Source organism: Dermacentor albipictus, chromosome 9 (genome assembly GCF_038994185.2).
Source record: "Dermacentor albipictus isolate Rhodes 1998 colony chromosome 9, USDA_Dalb.pri_finalv2, whole genome shotgun sequence".
Classification (NCBI taxonomy): Eukaryota; Metazoa; Arthropoda; class Arachnida; order Ixodida; family Ixodidae; genus Dermacentor; species Dermacentor albipictus.
In genome coordinates this window covers 94,984,496-95,010,595 of record NC_091829.1, presented here as the reverse complement: position 1 = coordinate 95,010,595, position 26,100 = coordinate 94,984,496, and the positions used below count along the sequence as shown (strand labels likewise).

The window sequence follows — 26,100 nt, the reverse complement described above, 5'->3', positions numbered from 1 at the left end:
CTTGATCAAAGGCAAATGTAGTCACCATGAGTATCTGCTAGTCACAATATTGTCTTTGCCTAGGACAGAAACAGATGGCATAAGTGCTTGCTAGTTGCAAGCACCAGACCTGATGTTAGCCCTAGGAAGCTTTGGACTACTTCTGGTCAATTTTATTCTCCTATATTTATCGTCTGCTGCAAAAAGCAGGAGACACACACACACACACACACACCACACACACACACAAATTGCAGATGATTTCAATTGCAAGCTATTGCCACAAATGTTTGCACATGCCTAGCATTGCAAAGTGGCTGAACTGGCAAAAAGCAGCTTTACTTCACCGCACACAAAATATCTCCGGACATTTGCGTCAATGACTACACAAGATTGGAAGGCATTTCATAGATCAGCAGTGCTCTCGCACATACATGTCTCTGCTGTGTTGCCGTTATGCCCTATTTCATTTGTTGAAGTCAATAGCTTGTGAAGCTGTGGGGGACATTACATAACAGACAATTCTGCTTGAGAGAATGCAATCTACTTCAATGTGGCTTAACACAGAAGCAACTAGCAGCAGGCTTGGCAGCAGGAGTGCTGCCTTTAAAGAAGCCTAGTGATTTTTTATAAACTTCCAGACTAGTTTGCCATTAGCTAAACTATTCTCAGTGCCCAAATTTGCAGGTACAAGAAGTTTGTATAATGTTGGCAGCGATCCTGCAAGGCTGAGACCACTTGAGGCATTATAGTCGCCACCATCATGACCAACAGGATGCAAACCTCAATGCCAATTACCATCACTGATACAGGATGATGTCACAGGCCAGATATCACGTAAGAGACTGTCAACAGAAAGTCTAGGAGGCAGACATGACCAATGAATTTGGAAATATATGACACAACCCTTACGCCTTTGCAAATAATTGCAGCATTGTTGCAGCTGCACTATTTTGCATTCCACTTCCTGCTCAGGGTCAAAAAAGTAAAGGAATAAATGTCACGTTACTTCAAAAAGTAGACAATTCTCATTTAAACCTTACACATTCGGTACTTTCACTTGGTCTGGAGTCACAACTTTGTAACTTTTTTGTTTTTTCTTTTCTAATTTGCCTTTGGTGATTGGCGCACAGGCCACTACACCCAATGCAAGACCATTTAGTACAAATGATAGGAAATATAACAGAAAGAAAATAATTCTTTAAAGGAATAGTAATGTTGGGCGGGTCGGGATATCATACTTGTGAAATGTAGCGCAAGAACAACACAACAAACAAAAGAAAGAGTGACACTGCTTGCGTCAGTCCTTCACCCACTCCCGCTTTTTGTGCTGCTCTTCAGTTAAAAAAAAAAAGTGGTGCTAGGTCACAGCCTGTAGATCTCTTACGATGAACACTCTTACTAAGCCAGTGCCACACACATTTTTAAATATACATTCCTCACTCTCTCTAAATTTTCTATGGGTGTTGCATTGGATTTTCATCACATTATTTACAAATTGACCACTTATTTCATACCATTAGAAAGTGTTAAAGGGACACCAAAAATAAACACTTAGTAAGTTTAGATTGATAATGCATTCTGTCAAAACTATAGCTGTAGGTATTTGCTGTAAGAGCTTTATTATTAGAAGAAAAAGAACAAGCATTTCTTTTTGAGTAGCTTTAGTTTTGCATCATAACTTCAGTGCCACTGCATCGGTGTGACGTCACATATTTCAAAGTGTCTTCTCATATTTGGACCACTGTGGCAAAGTGACAGTTCTGGACACTTGACAAGGTCAGTCTTGGGTTTCTTTAGAATGGACTGTATTCACCTTTACCAATACATAAATTAGGCACGAGCAGATGTCATCAAGGTGCTTGACATTACAGTGAACTGGTGCAAGAACTTACATGTGGCAGTGCCACCCATCTTTTGCTTTTTGCGTCTCTTTCTTGCCTTTTCAGGCCTGCTATCGCTGTAAGAGTGGCTGTCTTGCATTTCGCAGGGTGATTCACTAACACAACTCGTAATGTTGTTATCTTCGGTGTCAATTTAACATACCTCGCTGAGCAGTGTTACCGTGTGCACTTTCATAAATCTGGGCGACCCCACAGAGGCACCACTGCATCATGACAAAATATGGGAAGTATAATATAAATCGCTCTAAGCTTTTTTAGCTGAAACCTATTTTTTTTCAGTAGAGCACAAGCACAAAAGCACTTGCCTCCTTCTTTTTTGTTCACATGTCTGCATAGGTCACCAAATATGTTCCTTAAAATCGTTGAAATCAAAATAGAATGGTCTAAAATACTTCAGGTTTTACCTGAATGTTGTTTGGCTCTTGATACAGGGCTGTCATACATAATGCTTCAGATTAGGTGAACTTTCAGCTAGAGGCCAACTGAAACGAAACTTTGGCAAAGCTGCAGGGCTGGTAATTGCCTAATATTCTTTACTAGCAGTCCTTTAAATAGCACATAACCAGAAGATGCATGCACCTGCCGTTAGCGGATGTGACATGGTTCCCAGCATGTGGCCTTCAAGATTTTTTCAGCGTGCCATAGGCAGCACCTTATCTAGCAGGTGATGCCAACGAACCACACTTTCTTAGTCATACGTCACTTCTGGCGAGCGGTAATAACAGCATTGTTTTTTTTTCTTCTTCATTTTTTTTTAGTTTCGCGATCACATCTACTCTTGCAAGGCTTTCATCGTGCATACACCATTAATTAAAACACAAAAATTTTCACAGAGGCTGCCTTTTATCTACACTATCTGAAACTAAGCTCCATAGGTGGCCTGAACTTTCACTGCAGTTGGCCTTTCAACTAGTTTCTTTTTCTATAAAGTTCATTAAAGTGAAGTTTCGCTGTATAATGTACTTCTAACCTGTTTATTAGAACTGGAAGAAAATTATTCTAAATGCACTAGGCTCACACTGGCAGGAGAGCGACAACGTAGAAAGGGGCAAACAATTTAACCTGTAAAAGATGCAGCCACATGAAATTCATCCAGATGTGCACAGAGGACTCACTTATTGCCACACACTGGGTATTTCACCCATGGCTGTATCCAATTAGCATTAATTATAGGGGATGGTAGGCATAATATTTTGCATGTTAGAAAACGCCACACAAATTATCGAAATCAGTAATAGTTGCCAAATAAGCTCTTCAATTTCTTATTTTCACAAATGAACTTCTTTATTTGACTGGTTGGTTGATAGGGAAGAATGTCCCAAAGCAACTGAAGGTCTATAAAGGACAACATAGGGGGAGGACTACAGATTAATCTTGACCAGCTGGGTTTCTAGACAGAGAGGTGTTTAAGTTGGTAAGCATTCACTTTGAAAGTGTAACACAGCATAAACAAACGGGGACAAATGGAAGAAAAAGACTACATTGCACTGACTCCCAAATGGTTCTGTTAAGAAAACATCCCACATTTACAAAGGAACCAAAGGGTTCCCAACAAATGCCGAAAACAAAAAGTCTTTGGACCTTTCGTTCATTCATACGGGGTGTCCCATCCATCCATGGGCCAAGCAAAGACACACGGATTGTTCTATGTGAATAAGACCAAGTGCATGTTGTTTAGAACCTTGTTTACCCATTGACACTGTTTGATGGTGCTGCCATTCTTTGCGCATGGGTGTTTTTCATATTTGGCGGACTTTTACTATTTGATGGAAAAAGTAAACAAGCGATGTGTATCTTGCAGAAAAAACCTCATTTTGATGCAACTTACAATTTTCTACAACCGCCTAATTGACATCTTGACAATTAAAAAATCCTGAAAGGGAACAGAAAATTGACATCCACCCGAATTGTAGCACGAAGCTACAAAGAAAACCCATACTTGTTTGTCAGAAAGAAAACAAATATGAGCAAAAATGAACAAGTAAAAAGTTAGATAATTAATTTTAATTAACTAATTATATGTCAGGAATTAAAATATTACTGCCGGTTTCTCATGCATTTGGTTTTATTCACATAGAATGATCCTTGTTTGCTTAAAACTCAGAGCGTGATAGCTGGGACATCCTGTATGTGTATGACGTTTTCTTGAAATCAGTTGGGGGTCAGCACCGTGTCGATGTTTTTTCTGCCTTCTGTCACCATTCGTTTGTGCTGTGTTACACATGCCCCCAGGATTCTTTAATGTGCGACTAGCCCAGTACATGAGCATTTCTGCCTTCCAACTCCCTCCCTCATTGAAATGCAGCTGTCGTGGCTGGTAACAGAACCCATAATCTGAAGCTGAGCAGCGCATAGGTAATCTATTCAGTGCTAAAGGCGTGTCCACTCAGCAGAAATTCTGCGATTGGCACCAATTTCAGGGTACTAGCCCCCCAAACCGAGTAACGAAACACGTTGGTGCTTTGTGTACCTTTGCCTTGCAGGTTTAAAGAAGGCTTTAAAACAGAAGGAAAAGAAAAAGACAATAAAACCTGGCACCGATTCACTTTGCCACAAGTTTGTGGAGGGATACTTGGAAAAATGGTGTCAGTTTCAAATTCTGAGTGGTCGTGCAATGAGTACTGACTGGCTATGAATTCACAACTGCTACATGCATTAAATTCATTAATTAAGGAGCTGATTAGAAGATATACTTAACGAAGGAGTTTATTGCCAACTAAAGCATGCTTTCTTTTTGCCTGCCACTTATGTGAACTCCGGCTTGCAAAAAATATCACTTTGTCACCATTTAAAATTTTAAGAAGTGAAGACAAGTCACTTCTGAAACGCACTACATTGGGGGGGGGGGGGGGTGTCAGCCAATGGGCTAGCGAAACTGTAGGGGGATGTCCAGGTCACTTCCATCATATAGGAAGGAGGGTGATAACTGCACACAAGCATAATGGTCTATGTCTTTGAATTCAATACGAAAACAGCAGCCCCTTTGATGTGCTGCAACAGATGAACATTAGTTCTTTCGAAGTCCTTTTATTGTGGAGTGCAGTACCGTCATTTGTGTGTGTAACTACCAAACTGCAGCTCTCCTTTCTCAACTGTCTGCGTAATCTTACGGAATTCGAAGCCTTTACACAATATTGACCAAAGTGTCATCATAACGATGCGACTACAAAGTTGCCTCTGAACTGTCCAGCTGCACATGAAGCCGTTCCATTTTTTTCACTACAAGCGACAGGGAACCCTCAAAGCGAAACAAGTTGGCTGCGCCGAGCAATTTTCACATCACGTAAAGAGAAGCAAGACGGGCTTTCCTTCCTTTTTACGGGGGCAAAAATTCAACCGCAATAAAATTTCATTCACCTGCTTAACGGCACACAAAAGGGGACGTATTCTGAAACGTTCGCCGCGGCGAACTTTTCGCACTGGCCACGCCTCCGCCGTTGCGGCGCGCGCTGAATGGCTGCTTTGACAAAACCGGAAATTCACTTGCGCCACCTGAATTTCCGGTTTTGTCAAAGCAGCCATTCAGCGCGCGCCGCTACGGCGGAGGCGTGGCCAGTGCGAAAAGTTCGCCGCGGCGAACGTTTCAGAATACGTCCCAAGGAGGTACCCATGTGGCCCACACACAGAGGTGCCGCTCAGTTGACGGCTCCGACCCGCATCGCGCAAAGCACGCACGCCAAAGGAGGAACGCGCAGCAATAGAGGTGCTTGATCGTGACACGACGCCGTTCCATATCCGCGTGGCGACAGCTCGAACGACAAGCTCGTCGTCGGCACTCAACTCCTTACAAGTGCAATAAACGAGGCACGTCGCAAACATAAAGTAAAACAACAAAAACAACGGGGCAATAAGCCGCGAGGCTGAACAACCTCCCGTAGGCGAGCCACACGTTGGAAGGACGAGGTCTCTGCTTTCGTTGGCTGCTGCGATCGGGGCTTTTAATATGCACAGCCCGTTCCTGTCCTGGGGACGGTATTCTCACGCCTGCACCGGTTGCTTTCGGCGGCACCGCGCCCAGCTGCTCACAGGAGACCCTGTCGGGCCCTTCGAAACGGGACCACGGCAGTCGCCACCGCCCAAGGCCAGCGAGGCGACGTGAACGCGACAAGGAACGTGTCAAGTTTCGCTTCGCACTAGCGTGCAGCTAATTTTTCTTCTTCTTCCCTCGGCCGAGATCAAACGGATGATCACGGATCTGCATCTTTTTCTTCTCTCGAAGTCGTGAGACGGTGACCCGATCAAACGCCGCGGGGAGCTCAGAAGCGAGGCGTGAACGGAGATTAAGCAAACGGAAACGAAAGCACCGGCTTACTTTTCGTTGGCCATGGTCGAACCAGGACCAAGGGAGCCCGACCAGCATTAAGCTTTGGCAAAATCGTCTCCAGCCATGTCGAGGCACCACACCGAACCCGCCATCTTGCACTCGCTAACGGAGTGCGGAATTGTGGGACAGCTGCTGTATGTGCGTGTGTTTGTCGTGTTTGCTTGTGTATGTGTGCTGTGGGCTAGGCTATCTGCTGCTAGTCGCACGAGACACACCGTCGTCTGTATTTTTGTGCGCGTAACTCTGCCTGTGCGGTAGTTTGGAGCCTTGTAAACGAATTATGATGTTTCTGTGTGTGTCACCGAGTGTGCCGTGAGTTGCCGACATCGTCGCGACTAGCTGCCTGTCCCCCACAACTCGCTGAGAGGTCCGAGAGCAGCCAGCGGCAGCAGTCTTGTGGAAGCGCTAGTTTACAACGCACTGAGCAGCTGGGTTAGCTGTACCGCAGCCATGAGTCAAAGCTCGACATCTCTGAGCAAATCGAGTGAGTAGTTAAATATATGTGAGTTAGAAAAAGACGGTAGTTAGTCACATTTCACAACCGCGACTTTTCAGTTGTGCGATGAGCAAGCAGTCCTAGGTTGTGCCAACACGGAGGAAGTAGTAGTGGTGCCAATTTATGCCCAAAAACTCCCAGGTTTCATTACGCCTGGGTGCTTAATGTATTTGTGTCCGACGCAGTTGGGCGCATTGTAGTAAGGCTGGATTTACAAGTCTAAGGGGAGATAAATCGTATATACAAAAGGCTCTCGCATGCTTCGGGTGCCTTTCGAGTGTTATCTCTCTCTCGAGGCCATAAGTTATGGGTGTTTGGTAATATGAGCTGTCGCTAGAAGGTGCAGTGAAAGGGCCAACACCCGCGCTCACTGTGTAATTGTATGTGGCGCACGCAAGGCCTTCGCCTCTGATACTTGAACGGTAGTGCGACTCACATTGATAGCACTTCCCTTCAATTACTAGCTGAGCTTCTTTTCGTTTGCACGCCCGAAAACCTTTCGCGTTGCGTTGAGGCGATAGAATAGCTCGGCGCACGACCGAAGAAAGCAGAGGATGCCGTCAAACAGTGAAAAGGAACCTGCCTTGAAACTTCTTTCGTCGTTCTTGATTGTGGTACCTAAGAACAACCCACAACAGTCTCATTGTACCTTTTATTAAACTTGCTGCACGTAGTAAAGTTATATGTGAGGTGGAAGATGATCTTGTATTTCAAAACAATTTTCGGCTGTGCTACTTATGTCAGGCGGTGAAAGCAGCTTGAACTTCAGATATTGTGCAGATTAAGCGCGTGAGAGAGGCCTAAAAGAACCAGGGAACCGATTAATAAAGGCTTTCTTTGTAATACATGTTTCTTTTCTAATACATGTGTGCACTTGGTAAAGCAACTGCATCGTGAATTAGCAGTGATATGTAGGCATATTCAATTGCGGTTCTTCGTGCTTTGTGGAAGTGAAAGCAGATTGCAGACCTGTCACACATAGATTTTGTTGCAATTCAAGTGAACCTGGAAGTACCCATAATTAAATGCTTATAACAAAAATGTGGGCGTGGTTTCGAAATGCAGTAGTGTCATGTACATCTATTCTATATTTTTACGAAGACCAGCTACTCCTTTGATTATGCGGCTAGATGTGAACGATTATTGTGGGAGAAATTCAGACAGCCTTTGGTTGATAAGGCAGCCTAAGTGTTTGAGAGCTGCCTGATCTAGGGACAGGAGATGGGGACGTATTCTGAAACGTTCGCCGCGGCGAACTTTTCGCACTGGCCACGCCTCCGCCGTAGCGGCGCGCGCTGAATGGCTGCTTTGACAAAACCGGAAATTCAGGTGGCGCAAGTGAATTTCCGGTTTTGTCAAAGCAGCCATTCAGCGCGCGCCGCTACGGCGGAGGCGTGGCCAGTGCGAAAAGTTCGCCGCGGCGAACGTTTCAGAATACGTCCCATGATCATACGAGACAGGTGCCACGGCGGCCGCATTTCGATGGGGGCGAAATGCGAAAACACCCGTGTACTTAGATTTAGGTGCACGTTAAAGAACCCCAGGTGGTCAAAATTTCCGGAGTCCCCCACTACGGCGTGCCTCATAATCAGAAAGTGGTTTTGGCACGTAAAGCCCCATATATTATTATTATTATACAAGACAGGTGGCAAACCACTTTCAGCATTGAGGTGGTTTGAGGGCAGAGAAATTAAGTTCTAAGCAAATGCTCTGTTAATATCCATTGGTTCTGTTACCACAATCTTCATAGTTGTGCAGACTTGTAAACTTCTGCGAACACCGTTCAGCTCTAACTGTATTGGAAACTAACTCATCAGAGGGTGGTGTTGGACACTGTGCAGGGTCCAGCGACAAGGCAGCTCCCAGCACAGAGGAGCCAAGTCGGGTGGAGTGGCTAGAGAGGTTAGATGGTGTCCACCTGCACCGCAGTGATTTGAACCGCCTAGTCATGGACTACCTGGTCACCGAGGGCTTCAAGGAGGCTGCCGACAAGTTCCGGCTCGAAGCTGGCGTGGTCCCGCCTGTGTCACTTGACTCGCTTGACGAACGCATCCGGATACGTGACTGTCTGCAGGAGGCAAGCCTTGTCTTTATCCCTTTGTGTGTTTCTGTATTGCAAAAATTCTCACAGAGGATGTGTACATTCCTTTTTTTTCTCTTCTCATCACCCTTCAGAAACCCTCTTCCTTCCCTACACGGCTTAGTGTCCGTGTGCTGCTGGGCACTAAGTTGTCAGTTCAACTCCTGGCTGTGGAAGCATAATGCAAAAATGCTTATGTATGCTGCATGTTAGACAACCCTACCGGTAAAAATTAGTCCTTAGACGTCCACTATGATGTCTCTCATAGTAATAGTATGGTATGGTCGACCTCCCTGCCTTTCCTGTCCTTGCTCTCTCTGTCTCATAATATGTGTTGTTTTGAAGTGTTAAACCCGTTTGAGTATTTGAACCTATTTGATGGAGGTTTGAACCTCCATCAACCCGTATTTGAGCTGATGGAGGTGGTTAAATGAAATTAAATTATGGGGTTTTACGTGCCAAAACCACTTTCTGATTATGAGGCACATCGTAGTGGAGGACTCCGAGAATTTCGACCACCTGGGGTTCTTTAACGTGCACTTAAATCTAAGCACACGGGTGTTTTCGCATTTCGCCCCCATCGAAATGCGGCCGCTGTGGCCGGGATTCAATCCCGCGACCTCTTCCTCAGCAGCTGAACACCATAGCCACTGAGCAACCACGGCGGGTTGGTGGAGGTGGCCTTGGGCAGTACATGTGGCATGTAGAACACAGGACACATTCTCGGGTGATCACTTTTGGAGGTAATTTCACTTTCCCAAGGATGGGCTCTGGGTGCATGCGCATAAGGATCGGCCATACACAAGAAAGGAGCTCTCGTTGGCAGACTTATGTTAACTCTTGTGGAAGTGGTACCATCGCCGTGAGTGATTGCCCAAGGATATGTCTCCAGGTATAGCTATTCAGTGGTTGCCTCTTCTACAGTTCGTTTCAGTTCATCCTGCATGCACTTTACAAATGTTCATGCCAGCTCAGCTTGTGTGAAGTGAGGCTTGGCATCTCTTGTGCAAAGCCTGAACTATCTCCCTCCCAAATGCTGGCAATACTGACAATTCTTTTTGCACAAGGTGTGTACTGTGTAAAGTGAACGGTACAATGTGGCTGCTGCCGTTCTTCACTCATGAAAACATCGGCAAGCTGCAGTATTGGATGAACTGTTTCTGAAAGTACAGATGTATTTAACCTTTTTAATGCCATGCTTGACCATACTCGACTGCACCCGAGACAATTTGCAAACATGAAACATCCATAGACTAGTTGCACTGTCTACTTACAAGTTGGTTAAACCAAAATTTTATGGTACGTTTTGTTTTTGTACGTAAGACGGGACCACAAAGTTTGTAGTCTGTCAGTCTTGCTCGTGTCCCTAATTTTACGACTTAGTGGACGAGCACAAAAAGCCTGCACATTTTATGAATGGTGCAGAAATTCAAAAACTTATTTCGAACTCCAAGTTAGGGGACTTCGATATTGATTATGGGGTGTCTTCAAGGCACAATGACAGCGACGAAGTCACGTTGCCAGAGGAACACTAATCTGCATGTCTTAATGATTGGTTGAGTTTTCAGATATAAAAAGTTTGTAAAATATTCACCTATGTATCACTAATAACTAGCATTTGAACTTAAAGCCTGCTGATGTGTTTGTTACATTGAAAGAAATTGACTTTGGAAAGACACTTGGCACCCAAAGAGTTAACGGAGCTCGTTAATGTTTAATGTTAAAGTTAATTCATTAATAGCAGAGATAGAAATATTTGAAGTGCTGCGAATTTGTGATTTCAGGAGGGGAGCTCACTCACAGAAAACACTTGGGAGGGTTCTCGCCATGCAGCTGCAGGTGGCTAGCATTTTGAAGGAGCACTGCCTACATAAACTCTCTCTCCCTCTCTCTCTCTCTCTCTCTCTCTCTCTCTCTCTCTCTCTCTCTCTCTCTCCCCCCCACTTGCCCCATCTAGCCTCCACAAGCAAAATTCCTTGTGTTTTCCCATACCAGAGCTGAAGGATCACGTGATGCATATGTCACAGGCCCTGCCTTTTTTTTTCTCCTCTCTCTCTCACTGTGTTTTTGCTGAATGGCGCACTTCCGGTGATGGTCTCACACGCGAGCTGTCGCGATTGTTTCAATTTGCGCAGCAGACGATTTTGCGTGCAGTGCACGAGGACACCTGATTAGCGGTATAAGTCATTGCCAGAATCGCAGCACTGAGGCGGGCGTGAGAGCACGAAAGAGCATGATCGCAGCACTGAAACACAAGAAATGACAGTTTCATTCTCTGCGTACACGACGAGTGAACAAGCAGACGAAACTGATGTGTATTTCCCTTGCTACAGTATGAAGTAGAACAAAAACATGCTGACGTTTGGTTTGTATGTTTTGTTATTTCTCTGAATGTTAATTCATCTATTGAAGCAACAGATTAAACAAATAATTGCTGTTGCCTTGTACGATTCTCAAAGTCACATGTCACTATGAGCAACATCACAGCACTGCTATGTACCTAGGCGCACTTGCGTGATAGACGTCGACTTTCCAGCTGGGAGCGCGGTGCCCACGAGGGGAAGGGAAAACGGCATTTGGCTTGAAATTTAAGCTCTTTTTCAGCGCATAGAAATGTCATACTTAGCAGACACGATCGTTAATGCGCATTGCATGAACTGCACTTGTCAGCTTAAAATGGGCAGACCTGGTGAGGGGCCCTTTAAGTAAAGTGGACATTTAATTTGTGCATTGATAAATGGAATAGAAAGGAAGACATGTGTGACATGCATATTTGAACCTAGAGCACCCTTGAGCAATGCCAATGTAGATTTTTGGCTCTGTAAAGCTGTTTGTTTAAGTATGTGCATAGTGCACCGCCTATAGAGGCGCCACTGACGCCACCTGGCAGGCGCTTCCAACAGTACGTTAGGGAGCAGTAGCAGACGACTGCTCTTTGCACCAAGGATGGCTGAAGTTTGCGGATGAGATTTCTCCTTTGTTCGGGTGCCAGACTGCTGCTTCTTCAGTGAGAGCTGTAGGGAAGGCGCTGGCCTCTATGGGCGCAGGCATGAACACGATGTTACCAGTGTTTGGGACAAGAGCTTGGTCCACATACGTTCCAGGTGCATCCCATAGACAAACGCAATGAACCCCATTTACACAAAGTGGAGCTCATGTTAACTAGCCACTAGGATCTGTTGAGTAATGCAATGTCTTGATCATTTTTTTTTATAAGTTCGACCTTTGCCGTAATGCTGCTTCTGTACCTCAATAATAGGCACACGTCGTTAGTGCAGACTTATTTCTCAAACAAATCCGCACAGTGCGATGTCTGCAGATGTCGTAGTGATCTTCCTGCTGATGAATACACGTGACATTGCCAAATAAGTGCTGTCAAAGTCGCCTCAAGAAGAGTAATTGCGAATTTATTGATGGAAATTCGTACAATAGTCAGCAAAGCCACCAAATGCACGGACTAATAAGAGCGCGAGCTGGCGATGTACCGCCGATGCGATTCTGCTGCATACGTCGATGAACGGCTGTTCCCGCTGCTGTTTTCGCAATCTTAAATTCCCTGAGGGAACTACTTGGAAACGTACAAAGCTAGTTTGACCAACTTTTCAGTAGTATTTATTTTCTTTCTCGAATGTTAATAGAGAGGGATACCACATGATCTATTTAAAGGCAAGGCTGGGTTTAGTCCTTTGCAGTGTAAGCATAATAAGAAAGAATTCAATTGAGTAGAAAATTCACATGCAAAAAGGGACTATGTTGTGAAACAAACAAATCACTTTGCACAATAAGTCTACTCAGACAGCATAGAGGTGTGATGACTTCCCAAACGTGACGCAAGCTTTTCAGCGAAAATGGAACAGAAATACCATATGCAGCAACTATTAGCAATTCTCACCCTGGACTATCTATTTTCTTAACGCATTTTCCAAGATACTGCAATATCTAAGATGACCTCAGGTGAAAAGAATAAAGCTGTTAAAGAAGCACTTGCTTTATCATTCCAATAAGACACAACAGGATTTAGACCCTTTACAAACAAGGCAGGCTGAAAACCTAGCACCTCAAAAAAAGAAAAAAAAAAATCAACAACAGTTATGCATGAAGCAACTAGCAACGGTTCAACATGCACGAAGCCACGCATAAAATAGATGTAAAAACATTAAGTGCATGAAAGCTGGTGCGAAGATTTACCCTGCTGCATAAAACCTGTGATTTCAGTTTTTGCAAGCTTCAGTAGCTTTAAAATAACACGCGATGCATTCGTGCAGTCATGCTGCCTAGCTAGCACATCGCGGTAAAGAAGCAGCAAATGGTAGAAGCAGCAAACGGCATTCAGAACTTTAGCGAAATACCTTTAAATCGCATGCTGCAATGCAGACAAACTTCGTTGCTTACCTGTCTGAATATGGTCGAGTGGAAGAAACACCAACACAACAGAAGGAAGGATGCATGGATGAATTAACAACTTTCTTGAGGTCCCTCGGTGCGCGTGATTAGCATGCAGTGGGCTGCTCCCACGTCGGGCAGAGAGGCCATGCCCCTCCGCCCCGTCGCGGGCCCGATTGACAGCCCAAAGCTGTGCTTCAAGGTCCGAGCTGCGTGGAGCTCGGTCCCACCCTTCCTTGGTAGTCCTGGCCCCCGGCGCCAGGGGGCAACCCGAGAGCATGTTAGCAAGGCTAGCTATATCTTTACAAAAGCGACATGCATTGTGAGGGTGCGCATCCGGAAAGATATTGTGCAGGAAGGCCTGGCATAGGTAGGTGCCTGTCTGAAGCTGCCTCTACGTGACTTCTTGCACTTTATTGAGTGCTTTGTGCGGTAGGGGCATGGTTCTCTTGACTAACCTAGAGCTAGGTCGTTGGAAGTGACGAGGGGGTCACACTCGCTCTCCCATCCTGCTAAGAGGGAGTCTGGGCTCGCACGGTGAGTCAGGTCTCGTGCGGCCGCGTGTCATTGAGGTTAGGGAGTGGCCCCTCTAATGGTCCCATGCGTGCCGGGAACAAATTGATGTAGTGTGGGGGGAGGTATTGAGTACCAAGTATTCTGCCGATGGTCGGGGATATGCTCCCTGTTCTGAAAGACAGAATTGCCCTCTTGGAGTCACAGTATACCAAGCTTTTATCGTCTTCTAAGAGTGCAAGGCTGATGGCCACCTGCTTGTCCACCTCAGGACTATCAGTGTGGACCGTGCACGCGTTGATGACCCTGCCATCTTTGTTGACCACCGCTGCTACATAGGCTCCTCTGCCAGGATATTTGGCTGCGTCCGTAAAGCAGCATGCTTTCCTGGAGGCGGCTGCCTGACGGAGGAGTGCTTTGGCTCGAGCAAGTCTTCTGTCAATGTTGTGCTCTGGGTTTATAGTCCTGGGCAGAGGGGCTCCCTTGATCTTTTTCCTCTGGCCGGGTGTTAGCCCGTGGCTGTTACTTACACTCGATCTCCCGAGGCACGACGCCGATTTCTCGTAGTATCCATCTGCCCGCACGTGCACCGGATAGCCTGGTGATCTGTGCCTGTTCCTGTGCCTCCACAATCCCGCTCAGTGTGTTGTACATGCCTAATGTGTCCATTGCCTCTGTGCTCGTGTGCGTGGGTAGACCCATGGCTCTCTTGGCTACCTTACGCAGGAGCATTTCAAACTTGTCTTTCTCCACTTTGGACCAATTGTGCATGGCCGCAATGTACACGAAGTGACTGATAACGAAGGCCTGTGCCAGTCTAAGCAGGTTGTTCTCTTTGAGCCCGTGATGCCGGTTGGCCACACTTCTCAGTAGGTGGGTGGTGTTCTCGGCCTTCGTGGTGAGCTTAGCGACTGCGATAGTAGAGTGTTTTAGCAGAACGTTTTTGACGGTCCGCTCCGCTCTCGCGTACCCGCTCACAGTTAGCGGAGCGGCGGACGAAGAATCAGTTTTAGCGGAGCGCCCGGCTGCGTCCGAAAGGCATGTGCTTGCCTGACGCGCCACCTTGCCGCAGAAGGTAAAACCGCTATGAACATAATATTCAAGCTGTAAGAATTGCCGCAATAAAATAATATATATGGAATTGGTCAAATGTCTGAAGGCATTTCACGCAGTACATTGCATTTTCATTTCTTATATATATATATATATATATATATATATATATATATATATATATATAAATCTTACATTAACGAAGCCGTTACGCTGTGTTGTAGCCAAGACAAGGTTTTTTGCTCTTTCGGTACACCTAAAACGTGGTCCGCATAAACAAACGTAAACACATGGCATGGTTCTGAAACGGGTTCATGGCTACAACCTCCCGAAGTAGAAGATCTTCGTGTCTCCTAAAGTGTACTCTAGGTTAGCGCTTTACAAATCCCGATTCAAACGACCTCATGGACGGGCCAGCAGCACTGGGGGCAGCCATTTTGCTTCGCTAGACCCGCTTGACGCGCTCGCCGCGCTCCGCTGAGAAAGCTTTCTAGCGGAGAGGGGGCTCCCGTCCGCTCGCCCGCTCACTGCTGAACGTGTCGCGCATGCGCACTTGCGCTTCCGCTAGCCCGCTGAGCGGAGCGGACCGTCAAAAACGCTCTGCTAAAACAGCCTAGTGTTCAAGCCATTCGCCTCTATTGTCATGCCCAACACCTTGATGTGACCGACCACCGGAATTGTGTTGCCTTCAGCGGTGTACAGGCGGACACATGGGTCGGTGCCTGTGTCCCATCCCTTGGGTTTGGGCCCTCGTCTCGTGGGTCTATATAGCAGCAGCTCAGACTTGCTCGGCGAGCACCACAGGCCTGTTGGTTTGAGGTACTCCTCAGTGGTTTGGATCGCATTTTGTAAAGTGTGCTCGATTTGTCTTTCGCTCCCTTTGCCACCCACGTGGTCATGTCATCTGCATAGATGGTATGTTGGAAGTTCTCGATTCGAGCCAGTTGCCTGGACAGTCCTATCATGGCCAGGTTGAAGAGAGTAGGGGATAACACCAAGCCCTGCGGGGTACCCCTGTCGCCCAGTTCGACTGGCTCTGACTGCAGGGAACCAACTCGTAGCGAGGCCTGCCTTCCCCTCAGGAAGTCACGAATGTAGTCATGGAGACGTTGACCAAGCCCGAGTGTTGAGATCACAACCGGAAGCTTTCCGGCGAACGGCAATGATCCATTGCTACCGTTGCTCCCGCTGATGAGGTTTTGCGGGGAATGATTAGAACCATATAGCCGAGAGGTTTTTGCCGATATTTGATCACCCCACCGTGCAACAATCCTCCTTCGACATTCCTTGAAGCTTTGGCCACCCCACACATGCGAAGAGTGTTGCTTATGTTGCTCTGAAAATGTGAATAAGACGGAGGAGCACAATCAACGATGCAGAAAACTACGGTGCACGGCTGGCTTCTTTCCCAAGCACACCTTGCAAGGCCGCCACCAGTCCATTGGCGTGCACTACGCGTATAACTACAGCACCTTTAGGGCACTATTGTAGTGAGAAAGCACTAATGTAACACATTTTATAGAGATACAAAGCAATGTAACGAACACTTAACAACTTTTCTAGTTGTCAACAACTCAGAAAAACAAGGAAATCATGAAAAATAAGCATAACGTCTCACAACCATACCCTACAGACACCTTCTAAAGGCGTTCTCTAATGTAAGAAGTTCTGCGAACCATTAGAAAAAAAAAAGAGAAAGGCATGAAAACTTTGGGCAGCAGGCTGTTCTAGTCGTGTATGTTGTGTGGGAAAAAAATGCATGCTTGAAAGTATGCTATTTTTATGAACACATAGATTTTGTGGTCCTATTTAATTACTGTACATAAGATCAGTTACTGCACACCAGTGGGTAGCGAGACCATCTAGTGTGCCAGTATGAAAGTGTGCATAGGTCGGGTCACAAACTACATCTGTGTTGCAAAGCAGACCTGATGGATTGTGCCATTTCGATGGCAGCCTTTGTTTTGTTGTCAGCCTCCTTTTTTCTTTTCTTTTTGATGGTTCTTTCTGTGGCCCAGAACATTTTTTTATTTACCAACTGCCTACATTTATCGCTATGGCGACATGTCACGCATGGCTGTACTCACTAAACACATATACCCCTATTAACCTAGTGAACATCACCTGAGCCATGGCCTTGTGCATAAAACACTTGGCTGGAATGGTTCAGGGAGGTAGCGGGTGTAAGCCTGCTGCCGGAGGGTGGGGGGACCCCTTACTGTACCAGTGTGCTTAGGAAAGGGCGCACAGGTTGGGTCAGAACTTCCATCTGCGTTGAGTATTCAACATACTTGATGGATTGCGCCATTTCGGTGGCAGCCTTGGTTCCATCACTGCCCTCTTTCTTTTTCAATGCAATTAGCATTCTTTGGGAATGTCATCTACATTGTAATATGTATCTAATCTCTTTCACACACCCCGTGACCCAAGTTGTCTACTAGCTTCTGCCACTAGGTTTGTGCTGGCTGCTATCTTACTGAGCTGACAATAGGGGCCACTAGGTACGAGACTGAGCAGAGAACTTTGCCACTAGCTGCAAATGTGATATGCCTATTCTTGGTCGACGCCCCAAAATGGATGTGCCATGGTAACACACGGGATGTAACCTTAAATAAATTAGAGAGTTTTAGTATAGCGTAAAATCCTTGCGTTAGCGTTAGCGTGCGACGCAACGCTAATGCAAAGAAAGACTGCACTGCGCGGCACAAGGTAGTGTTTTAGAATAGCGGAACGGAGAAAAGCGATAACGTTAACGCAAACAAATACAGCGCCATCTAGATGTAAAGACACAAAGTACTGGAAAGCCAAATCCACACGAAATGTCGAGCTTACCAATGCCGAATCTGCAAGTGTGTCCCTAAGTCAAGCTTATCGAAAGCCACAGTCGCTGCGTTAATCACGCATGTAGGTGTTTGGTTCGAGCGTTGTTTTGTCGAGAGTCGCGAAACACACCGATTAATCTTGGCATGCCGCGATCGAGTGTTCTGTGGTACCCATATTACGTGTCCTTTTTAAGTTGGGGTGACATAGACGCCCTCATGCTTCGGGAATGAGAGCGACCGCGCAGGTTCTACGTGTCCTCAAGATCCACTCAGCGTCGAAGCTATACCGGAGGATACGTTTCGCCGGTGATTTCGCTTCCAGAAAGCGGATTTCCCACGTCTTTCCAATTTTTTCCAACGGACGCCCACCTTGACGTCCATCCGAATGGGTTCAAGGCGAAAACCTCCTTCACGAGGTTCATATCGTCGTCATTGGTAAAACGCACACGCATTGTGACCACAGCACCGACCACACTACTGTGTTTTGCCGCGGAAAACATGACGTGCATCGGCTCCACATGCGGCTTTCCACCAAGCGAACGAGCGAAATACACTTGGGCGCCATCTCGAGGCGGCTACAGCAAACATTAGAAAACCCATAGAGTTGTTCTACTAACTCCATGAGCAAACCCTCTAGTTAAGCCTACTGCCCGGCTAATCGAGAACGTATATCGCAAACAACGCCCATTTGTCACCTGTGCGCCGCTGCCGAAGCATCATCACACAAATCTAAGGCGAACACGAGCATTAGTGGGGTAGGATAGAGCCTAGCAGTGCAGGCAGACGACTCGATAGATCCGAAGCGGGCTGCTCTCACTTCGACTGGCGCCGCCATCTTGCCGTACGTAAGGCTCCCCTTGCGTGCGTTAGCGTTCAACGCTAAATCCTGAAAATAGCGTACGTACGTAAGAGCTCCAGCAGCGTTTACGTATAGCGCATGCGCAGTGTGGTGCACGCAACGCTAACAGACAGACAGACAGACAAGAAACTTTAATTGGTCCTAAGGAACTACCGTGTCGTAGTCGCGGGCCGCACCTGCGCCGGGGGCGGAAGACCGTGATCTTCAGCCCTGTCGCAGGCCCTTTGGACAGCCCGAAGCTGGACTTGAAGGTCGGTGCTCTTGACGGCTTCATCCCAGTCTTCTTGCCGGTTTAAAGGCGAGTGGCGCAAAGCAGAACATTGCCACAGCATGTGGTTCAAGGTCGACCGTTCCTCGCCGCAGTCTGGGCAGCGGGGATCCACACCTGGAGAGTAGTGGCTCAGCCTCGAGCGAGACGGAAAGGAGCCCGTCTGCAGCATTCTCAGCACCGCTAACTCTTTGCGTTTGCTGCTTTACGCTATACTAAAACTCTCTATTAAAGCGATTCTGTGCCATCCGCAACAGATACCCTCGCAATGGGTGGGGCCACTAGATGGGTAGTCATTGCAACACAGCCAGGATTCTAGGGATAGTGGGGGTTGCTTCAGAGATTTAAGGGGGGTGCAGTGATTACAACAGGATATACTGCATCCTGTTATCATTTGGCATTGTAGTTCGCACTTAGATTACCGTCGACAGTCATTATATTATGGGTACAGCTTAATATTTTCGACATCCTAATTGGACAAACCCACTTTATTTCCTAGATCTCAAACATACAGGCCACTCTGACTAAAGGAACCAGCCGTGCCATCTGTCATTGTGGCATTGAAAAGTTGTCTTACTTTTTTCATCCCAGCTCCTCATTTGAACTAGATGCATCGTCTTGAAAAGCAGCCTGTTGCATTTACTGCCGCCTCCAATAGGCTAAGAGAATAAGGGGAAATGAGATGCTCGTTAAGTGAATTAAGCTATTAAGGAGGCCTACTGTAATTGAAACCAAGGACATTCGTGCGGCATTTAAGTTTTATGTGTGTGGAGATGCGCCAACCTCGTGCTTCTGTTTAGAATGGGGCTGAAGTGAATAGAGAAAGAACAGCACACAAACAGTGAAAACTGAAGTTACCACCTCCACACATTGCATTCGATACTGTGCTCATTGAGTTAGGGTATTGCTTTACCTCTCTGCTTCTGCGGCTGTCCATAGATAATCATATATACCAGGCTATTTATATTACTGAAAACAGGCTTATTAAAGCTATCCTGTAGTAAATATCGCAATTCAGTCATATCACTTGAACTGCTCAAAGAGGCAGACTCAACTTGCAAAACTAATTGCAGTGACGTCAGCCAATTGTAATAACACATTTTTATTCATCAGCTTTCTAATTAATCAGTATAGAGCACACGTTCCGATAGGGAAACTGAAGCCCAGGAATGATGAAGTAGTTTTCATTTAGCAGATATCCTGTACTTAGCTTCAGTTTTGAGAAATATATATCTTCAAAGTTGATGGCAAAACCTACATATTGTTACGTAAGAAGACGCAAATGAAAAGCTATATACAAGTATATTTACAACGTAATACGCCGCACTTGGCCAAGAGGCAACAGCCCGCGCTAGCCTCCAATCGTTGTCGTCGTCTTCTTACTGTTCGCCTCTTCGTCATCGGTAATACTATTCCGTAGCACTACCCCCGGCGGCAAAAGCGCCGTCCCGGAGCGACTAAAGGCCGGACTTGGAAACAGTGTAGTAGGCCTTAAGCCTACTGACGTGCACGACATCACTAGGTGCCACAGTAGATGACGAGGTTGAGCTCACAGGGGCAATTTCGTACGTCACAGGCGTCACCTGGCGCAGCACGCGGTAGGGCCCTGTGTATCGCGAAAGGAGCTTTTGTGAAAGTCTGACGTGACGAGAGGGCGACCACAAGAGCACGAGCGCACCAGGCGAAAACTGTACGTCACGGTGGCGGGCATTGTACTGACGTTGCTGAGTGGTTTGCGAGTCCGTCAGTCGAGCACGGGCAAGCTGGCGTGCATGGTCGGCGAGAGCGATGGCGTCGCGCGCATACTCGCTTGTTGAGATCGATGCAGGAGGAAGCGCCGTGTCAAGGGGCAAAGTCGGTTTGCGACCGTAGAGCAGATAAAAGGGAGAAAATCCGGCGGTGTCGTGCCGGGAAGAATTATAAGCGAATGTGACGATATTGTGACAATGGATGACATTTATTTACGAGATGAAGAACGCAGAGGTATCGCTCAGTGAAAGCAGTTCACAGCACCACATGTGACCCAGCCCAGCTTCCTTCTCCTCTTCATCCAAACTCCGCTTGCACGTTTCAGTATGTTACAGTTAACACATTAGTGGAACTGTTTAAGCGGAAACTTGACAGACATAGGTGGTTTAAACTGTAGCAAGTAAGCTAAAGTACCAAGTGGTAGATTTATTATGCTTACATCGCAGGGTGTTATGCAGCTTTTGCTGGCTTTACTTATGATTTTACAACACCTTGTGGCTGGCGCAGCGTAGTCTATGTTTCTTCTGTGCCAGTAAACCTGATGTGACTAAAATTTTGTAAGTGTACATGTCCTTCTGTATAAACAGGCTGCAGAACTGCTGCACTGTAAGCGGGCACAATCCTTGTCTAGCCAATGAATGGCTTCTTTGGCTGTGCCCCCAACATCGTGTCCGGTGCTCATAAATTGAAACTCGAACAGCAGTGAAAGCATTTTATGCATGCATGGAAATGTGATATGTAATCACTCAGTCGCTGGTTTCTAAACATGGAGTTGTAGCGGCGTTAGTATAGAGCACTTGTGATGGCCGCCAAAGATGAGCCGAATCATCCATGCAAGAGCAAGGATAAAGAAAGCTGATAAATATGACAGTATACAGATAAAGAATGATAGTATACTGCTCTTCTGGACAGCCACTGCTGTTACTCTCTGCCATTATTATACTGCCTGAATCTGCCAGCTGGCCATGGAGTATTGGAATCTGAAATAACCCACTGTTACAAGTGCAGGTGAATCTGGAACTGGAAATAATGCACTGGAGTAGTTTAGGAATCGTTTGCATTTGAATTCATGAGCATTGTATGTATATGTGATGTTGAAATAAAGATTTAACATTTGATTGTGTGCCATTGATTCCCACTCCAGGGCCGAGTGTTGGAAGCGGTGGCCCTGCTGAATGGTCTGCGCCCTGAGCTGCTTGACAATGACCGGTGCCTGCTGTTCCATCTGCGGCAGCAGCACCTCATCGAACTCATCCGCGAGGGGCGCACCGAGGAGGCGCTTGCCTACGCCCAGGACCACCTCAGCGAGTGCGGGGAGGAGAACCCACAGGTGACAAGCTAGATCTCGTGAAACTTTAGTTACATTAGGACAGAAGGTTAAATAAGGAAAATTGAGGACATGGCAACTGTCCTATTCCTTGTGCTTAAGCATTCAAACAGGATTAATTCAGTTGAGGCACCTATCTAAGCTGTATGTTTTGTTCCGTGGCTCTTGTATAGCTCCTCTGGAAATAAGCAGACACTTATTTTGACGGGACGGAAGGAAGACGACACATTGCTGAACTACGAACTGAATCTTTGTTCATGCTCAGAGGGTATATATGAGGACTGATGACAAAGACGCACACAATAAAATGCGGCTACGTGTATGTACATTCGCTGTTCTTCGCACCAAAATTGGACAACAGCAAATTTAGATACATGTAGCACCATTTTCTTGTGTGTCTTCATCATCAGTCCTCATATGCGGGAAAAGTTCGTTAATTTAGATTTCACGAAATTGAAAAAAGATGTTCAAATTAAGCGAATGTTTCATTAAAGGGTATCAAGAAAATGATAAACAAATGCTTACTATGTCATCGCACTTTCATTTACTGAATGGATTGGTAAATCCTATTTCTATTTTGCACAAAAGCAGTGCGGAAACTGCACTGCGTCATGGTAGGGGACTGATCGGGCACGCTGTTATTTGAAGCCAGCATGCCAAAAACAGTTGTGAAACACGTCTTGAATTACCATCTTCCACGGGTCTACAAGCTTGCTTACAGCAGACCTTATGTCAACACTGCAAGTTTTGCATTGTCTGAGCACAGCATCATGCCGCTGAGCACGCGTGACATGTAAAGAAACTTCAGGTGGCAGAATTCCGTTTAGGAATTCCAGCATTTAGGTCCTTAAACGTGCCCATAATGAGCACAGTTCACAAATATCAAAACTTTTCGGTTTTGGTGTTAGAACCTTCTTTCCATCTTGCGGAGATATTCTTGGAATAACTGCTGTGTTATGCAGACTTTCTTGTTTGCTTAGCACAGAACAGGTAGGGTTGCCCCCCTTCAAACACCTTGGATTTTTTTACTTCCCTATGACAAGCATTGAAGACTCCTTACTGATCAACACCTTGTTGCCGACAAGGACGGTGAGCCATTCCTTGCAGTGTTTGCAACCATGGCAAGGGTCATCAGGGCCAGTATTTTGTAGCGATGCTTTTTCCGATTCTATGCTTTTTCAGGCTTTTCGCGCTTGGCCAGTGGTCAGAGCGACGGTCTGCCCACATTATCAACGGGATCAGGCGGCCGTGTGTGGTGGATGATAAGAATAGCATAGGATAATGCATAAGGCATCGTTACAAAGTAGCGGCCCAGAAAACGCAAGTGTTTTCTCCAGGAACATATGTAAAACAACCTAGTTTCATCACAGTTGAAAATTTTCTCAGGTGTAACCTGCTCTAACAAAGACTGCAGCTTTCCGTAGCGATACTGCACGACGGCTGAATCGGCACTAACCATCCTTGGCCAATAAACCCGATTTGACTAAAATTTGCTGCTTTGACTAGATATGCCGCCTTCGCTGCATATCTTCTTGAACTCGGTCATTTCAATTCTTGAGAAATTTCTCAGCCACTCATCACTGAACTTAAAGTCCTTGCCGTTCATTTTGTTTTGTAATCGCTAGCGCCCTCCTATGTTTCTCTCTGCTAGTTACGCAATAAACATCACTCCCTACTGGGGATAGGCCGGTGCTGATTGAACTGCTCACCATTGCGTCCGTTGTCCTTTCTCTTATCAGTCGTAATCCACAGTAATCAAGATATAACAGATATAACACATTTTAAGCGCAGGATCCTCCGCCTTTTGTTTCAAGATGCAACCCAAGACCGGCACCCACTTAGCAATCATGGCCTTTAACCACACCAGCAGAGCCTTCTCGAGCTTCACGTAGACACCTTAACTCGCATTATTCTTTTTGACCACGGTTGATTCTCCAGTCTCTTACAAGATCTTATTTCTGAGGAAATCCAAGATCATATGCTTCGAAATGCTGAGCTCCTTGCTGACGCCAGCTTGTGGCAAGGCCGACTTCTTTTCTGTTGTCGACCTGCTGTAGGGCTTTGCGTGCTTCGAAATCATTCGCAAAGATGACCACAGTAAATGGTCTCGATGAGAAGCACGACACCACATAGCAGGACGCTCGGTCGTGATCATCGAAGCAGCTAGGTCTGGCAATGCAGAGCGTACAACAGCACAATATGATCACTCGACCTCGCTCCAAGCTTGCCGAATGGACCCATCAACATGTGGCAAAACACAGTTGTCTACAGCCTCAGCAGCTTGGCATCTGAGAGTGCTGGTTTGAGGCTGCAAGATAATCAAAATGGCGGTGATGGGGCCTTCGATTCATGCTGTATTAGTCTTGGTGTCGGGCAAAAGTCCCTAAAATTCGACGACAAAGAATTTGAGTATCTGAAATTTCAGACGTCCTTATACATTGGTTCTATGGAATGCGTGGCGGGGCCTCGGAGGTGTTTGAATAATCGGCCATCTGAAAAATCGCTCGCTGACTGTATACCCTTTGAGCGTAATCATTCAGTTGGTACTTGAGCTGTGTGCCGTCTTCATTCCATGCTATAAAAATAAGTGTCTGCTGATTTTCCATGAAGTATGAGCCAAGTAGCTTATTTGGGAACCATCATTGTGTAGCTCGTTTAGCTTTTTGAAAATTCCATCGTATGCAGATTTCAAAGCCAGGCTGGGGCCTCATTCACTTCACTACTATCGTTAGCCTATTTACATTGACGGAATAGTTTCTGTAAACGGAAACAGCTTTCTTCTGTAGTTTACGGAAAAACTGAACATGAAGACTGGATGAGCCATCGTGTTGCCATGTTGTTTGTGTATGCTAGTGCTGCATGTCAAACTACACAAACCAACTAGCTCAGCTTTCTGCCTTAACCATCTTACTTCCACCACACAATGGCCTTGAGTAATGTATTTAGTATAGTGGAGACATACCTGAGAGCATGAGTGTTGGTAATGACACCTTGTGGAGCCTGTAAAGTGCGTGGTGTATGTTGAGAATGGGCTAAGATATGAATTTGGCAAAACTGTTCAAACTAATAATTTTACCACACTAATAAAGGTCACCACTTACACCTAACTATTTTAAAGCGAGATGTCTGATCATTGTGTAGTTGTGCTGTAAGTGCACCCTGGACCTAAAGTTAAGAATCTGTGAATTAATCACTCCTTGTGTCGAACACAACAGCAGATTTAAAAAGGTAAATTTTGCGATCCAGTTCAATTTCTTGTGTTTGCATTTTATTGTAGCATGACTGTACCGTTAGCTCTTTGCACAGGTGCTGTCTGAACTGGAACGGACTCTGGCACTGCTGGCGTTTGAGGAGCCACAGTCGAGCCCGTTTGGGGACCTGCTACACCCGTCTCAGCGGCAGAAGGTGGCCAGTGAAGTGAACGCTGCCCTGCTGGAGGACCAGAACGCAACGCGGCCACAGCTGTCCGTAATGCTGCGCCTATTGCTCTGGGCACAGGACCAGCTGGAGCAGCTGCCGCCGGGGGCGCCACGGTTGCGCTACCCGAGAGTAACACAACTGGCCGACCCGTTCCCTCAGCAGTAGTAGTAGTAGGAGCGACAAAGACACACCGTTTGATGCCCATTGTTCTTTGCCCAAGTGGTTACTGCACTGTTTGACTTCAATGAAAGCTTGGTGCGCGAGGACAAAACGCTGCACTTCAATCGCCCGTCTGCTGCCCATCTTCTGCACGTGTGTGGGGAATCAAGGTGACCTTTTCTGCAACGACGAAGCACATCTGCAGAAAGCACTTCAGTTGTGCGACAATCGGGCAAGCCCGCAGAAGTGGTACTGTTTGAGGGCTTATCCACTATTCCCGGTGGGTGGGAGGGAGGAGTTGGCAGATGTCACCCCTTTTTTTGACATAATAAATATGATTTCATGCTTGCACTAGCAGCTGCACCATTGCACTTTTAATCCACCATGGTAGTGCAGTGGCTGTGGCATTTCAATGCTCAGCTTGAGGTCGTGAGTTCAATCCTCGCTGCACAATCCACTTTCGGACGCATGCAAAATGCCAAAATGCTCGTGTACTATGCATTTGGGGCATATTAACGGGACGCCAAATGAAAATGCCTAGTTTGTTTAAAGTATTCATAAAGGAAAAATGAGATGTCCACCCAAACGTAAGCTAAGATAAGCTAATCATCTAAAGCTCCATTACTCTTGTGTGATAATAAGTAGATTAGTACAAGTAAAAAGAAAGCCCCCTAATTTTTCTTTTAGTTCGGAAATTCTCGCAGCACCGGTACATGTCAGTGTGACACCATGGGTTCAAAATATTTTGATTTTGTTCCGATTTG

The 26,100-nt window shown here is 46.2% G+C and overlaps 2 protein-coding genes across 4 annotated transcripts in view; one reads left to right on the top strand and one right to left on the bottom strand.

Annotated features, from left to right (window-relative positions):
• Nucleotides 1–6,330, bottom strand: part of LOC139049511 (rho GTPase-activating protein 39-like) — a 58,105-nt gene extending 51,775 nt beyond the window's left edge. For both annotated transcript variants that reach the window (XM_070525044.1, XM_070525045.1), the window contains exon 1: nt 6,196–6,330. In XM_070525044.1, coding sequence (XP_070381145.1) covers nt 6,196–6,209 — 14 coding nt within the window. In that variant the 5' untranslated portion in view covers nt 6,210–6,330. The remainder of the gene's footprint in view (nt 1–6,195) is intronic.
• A 70-nt stretch (nt 6,331–6,400) lies between these two features.
• LOC139049512 (glucose-induced degradation protein 8 homolog) lies at nt 6,401–25,690 on the top strand. Of its 2 annotated transcripts, none has more exons than XM_070525047.1 (4): nt 6,401–6,691; nt 8,545–8,780; nt 21,575–21,760; nt 25,052–25,690. In XM_070525047.1, the coding sequence occupies exons 1-4, from the start codon at nt 6,658–6,660 to the stop codon at nt 25,340–25,342; spliced, it is 747 nt and encodes a 248-aa protein (XP_070381148.1). In that variant the 5' UTR covers nt 6,401–6,657; the 3' UTR covers nt 25,343–25,690. The 2 variants fall into 2 exon arrangements, with proteins under 2 accessions (XP_070381148.1, XP_070381149.1); XM_070525048.1 differs by having other exon boundaries at nt 6,405–6,691; nt 25,064–25,690.
• Nucleotides 25,691–26,100: the final 410 nt, after the last annotated feature.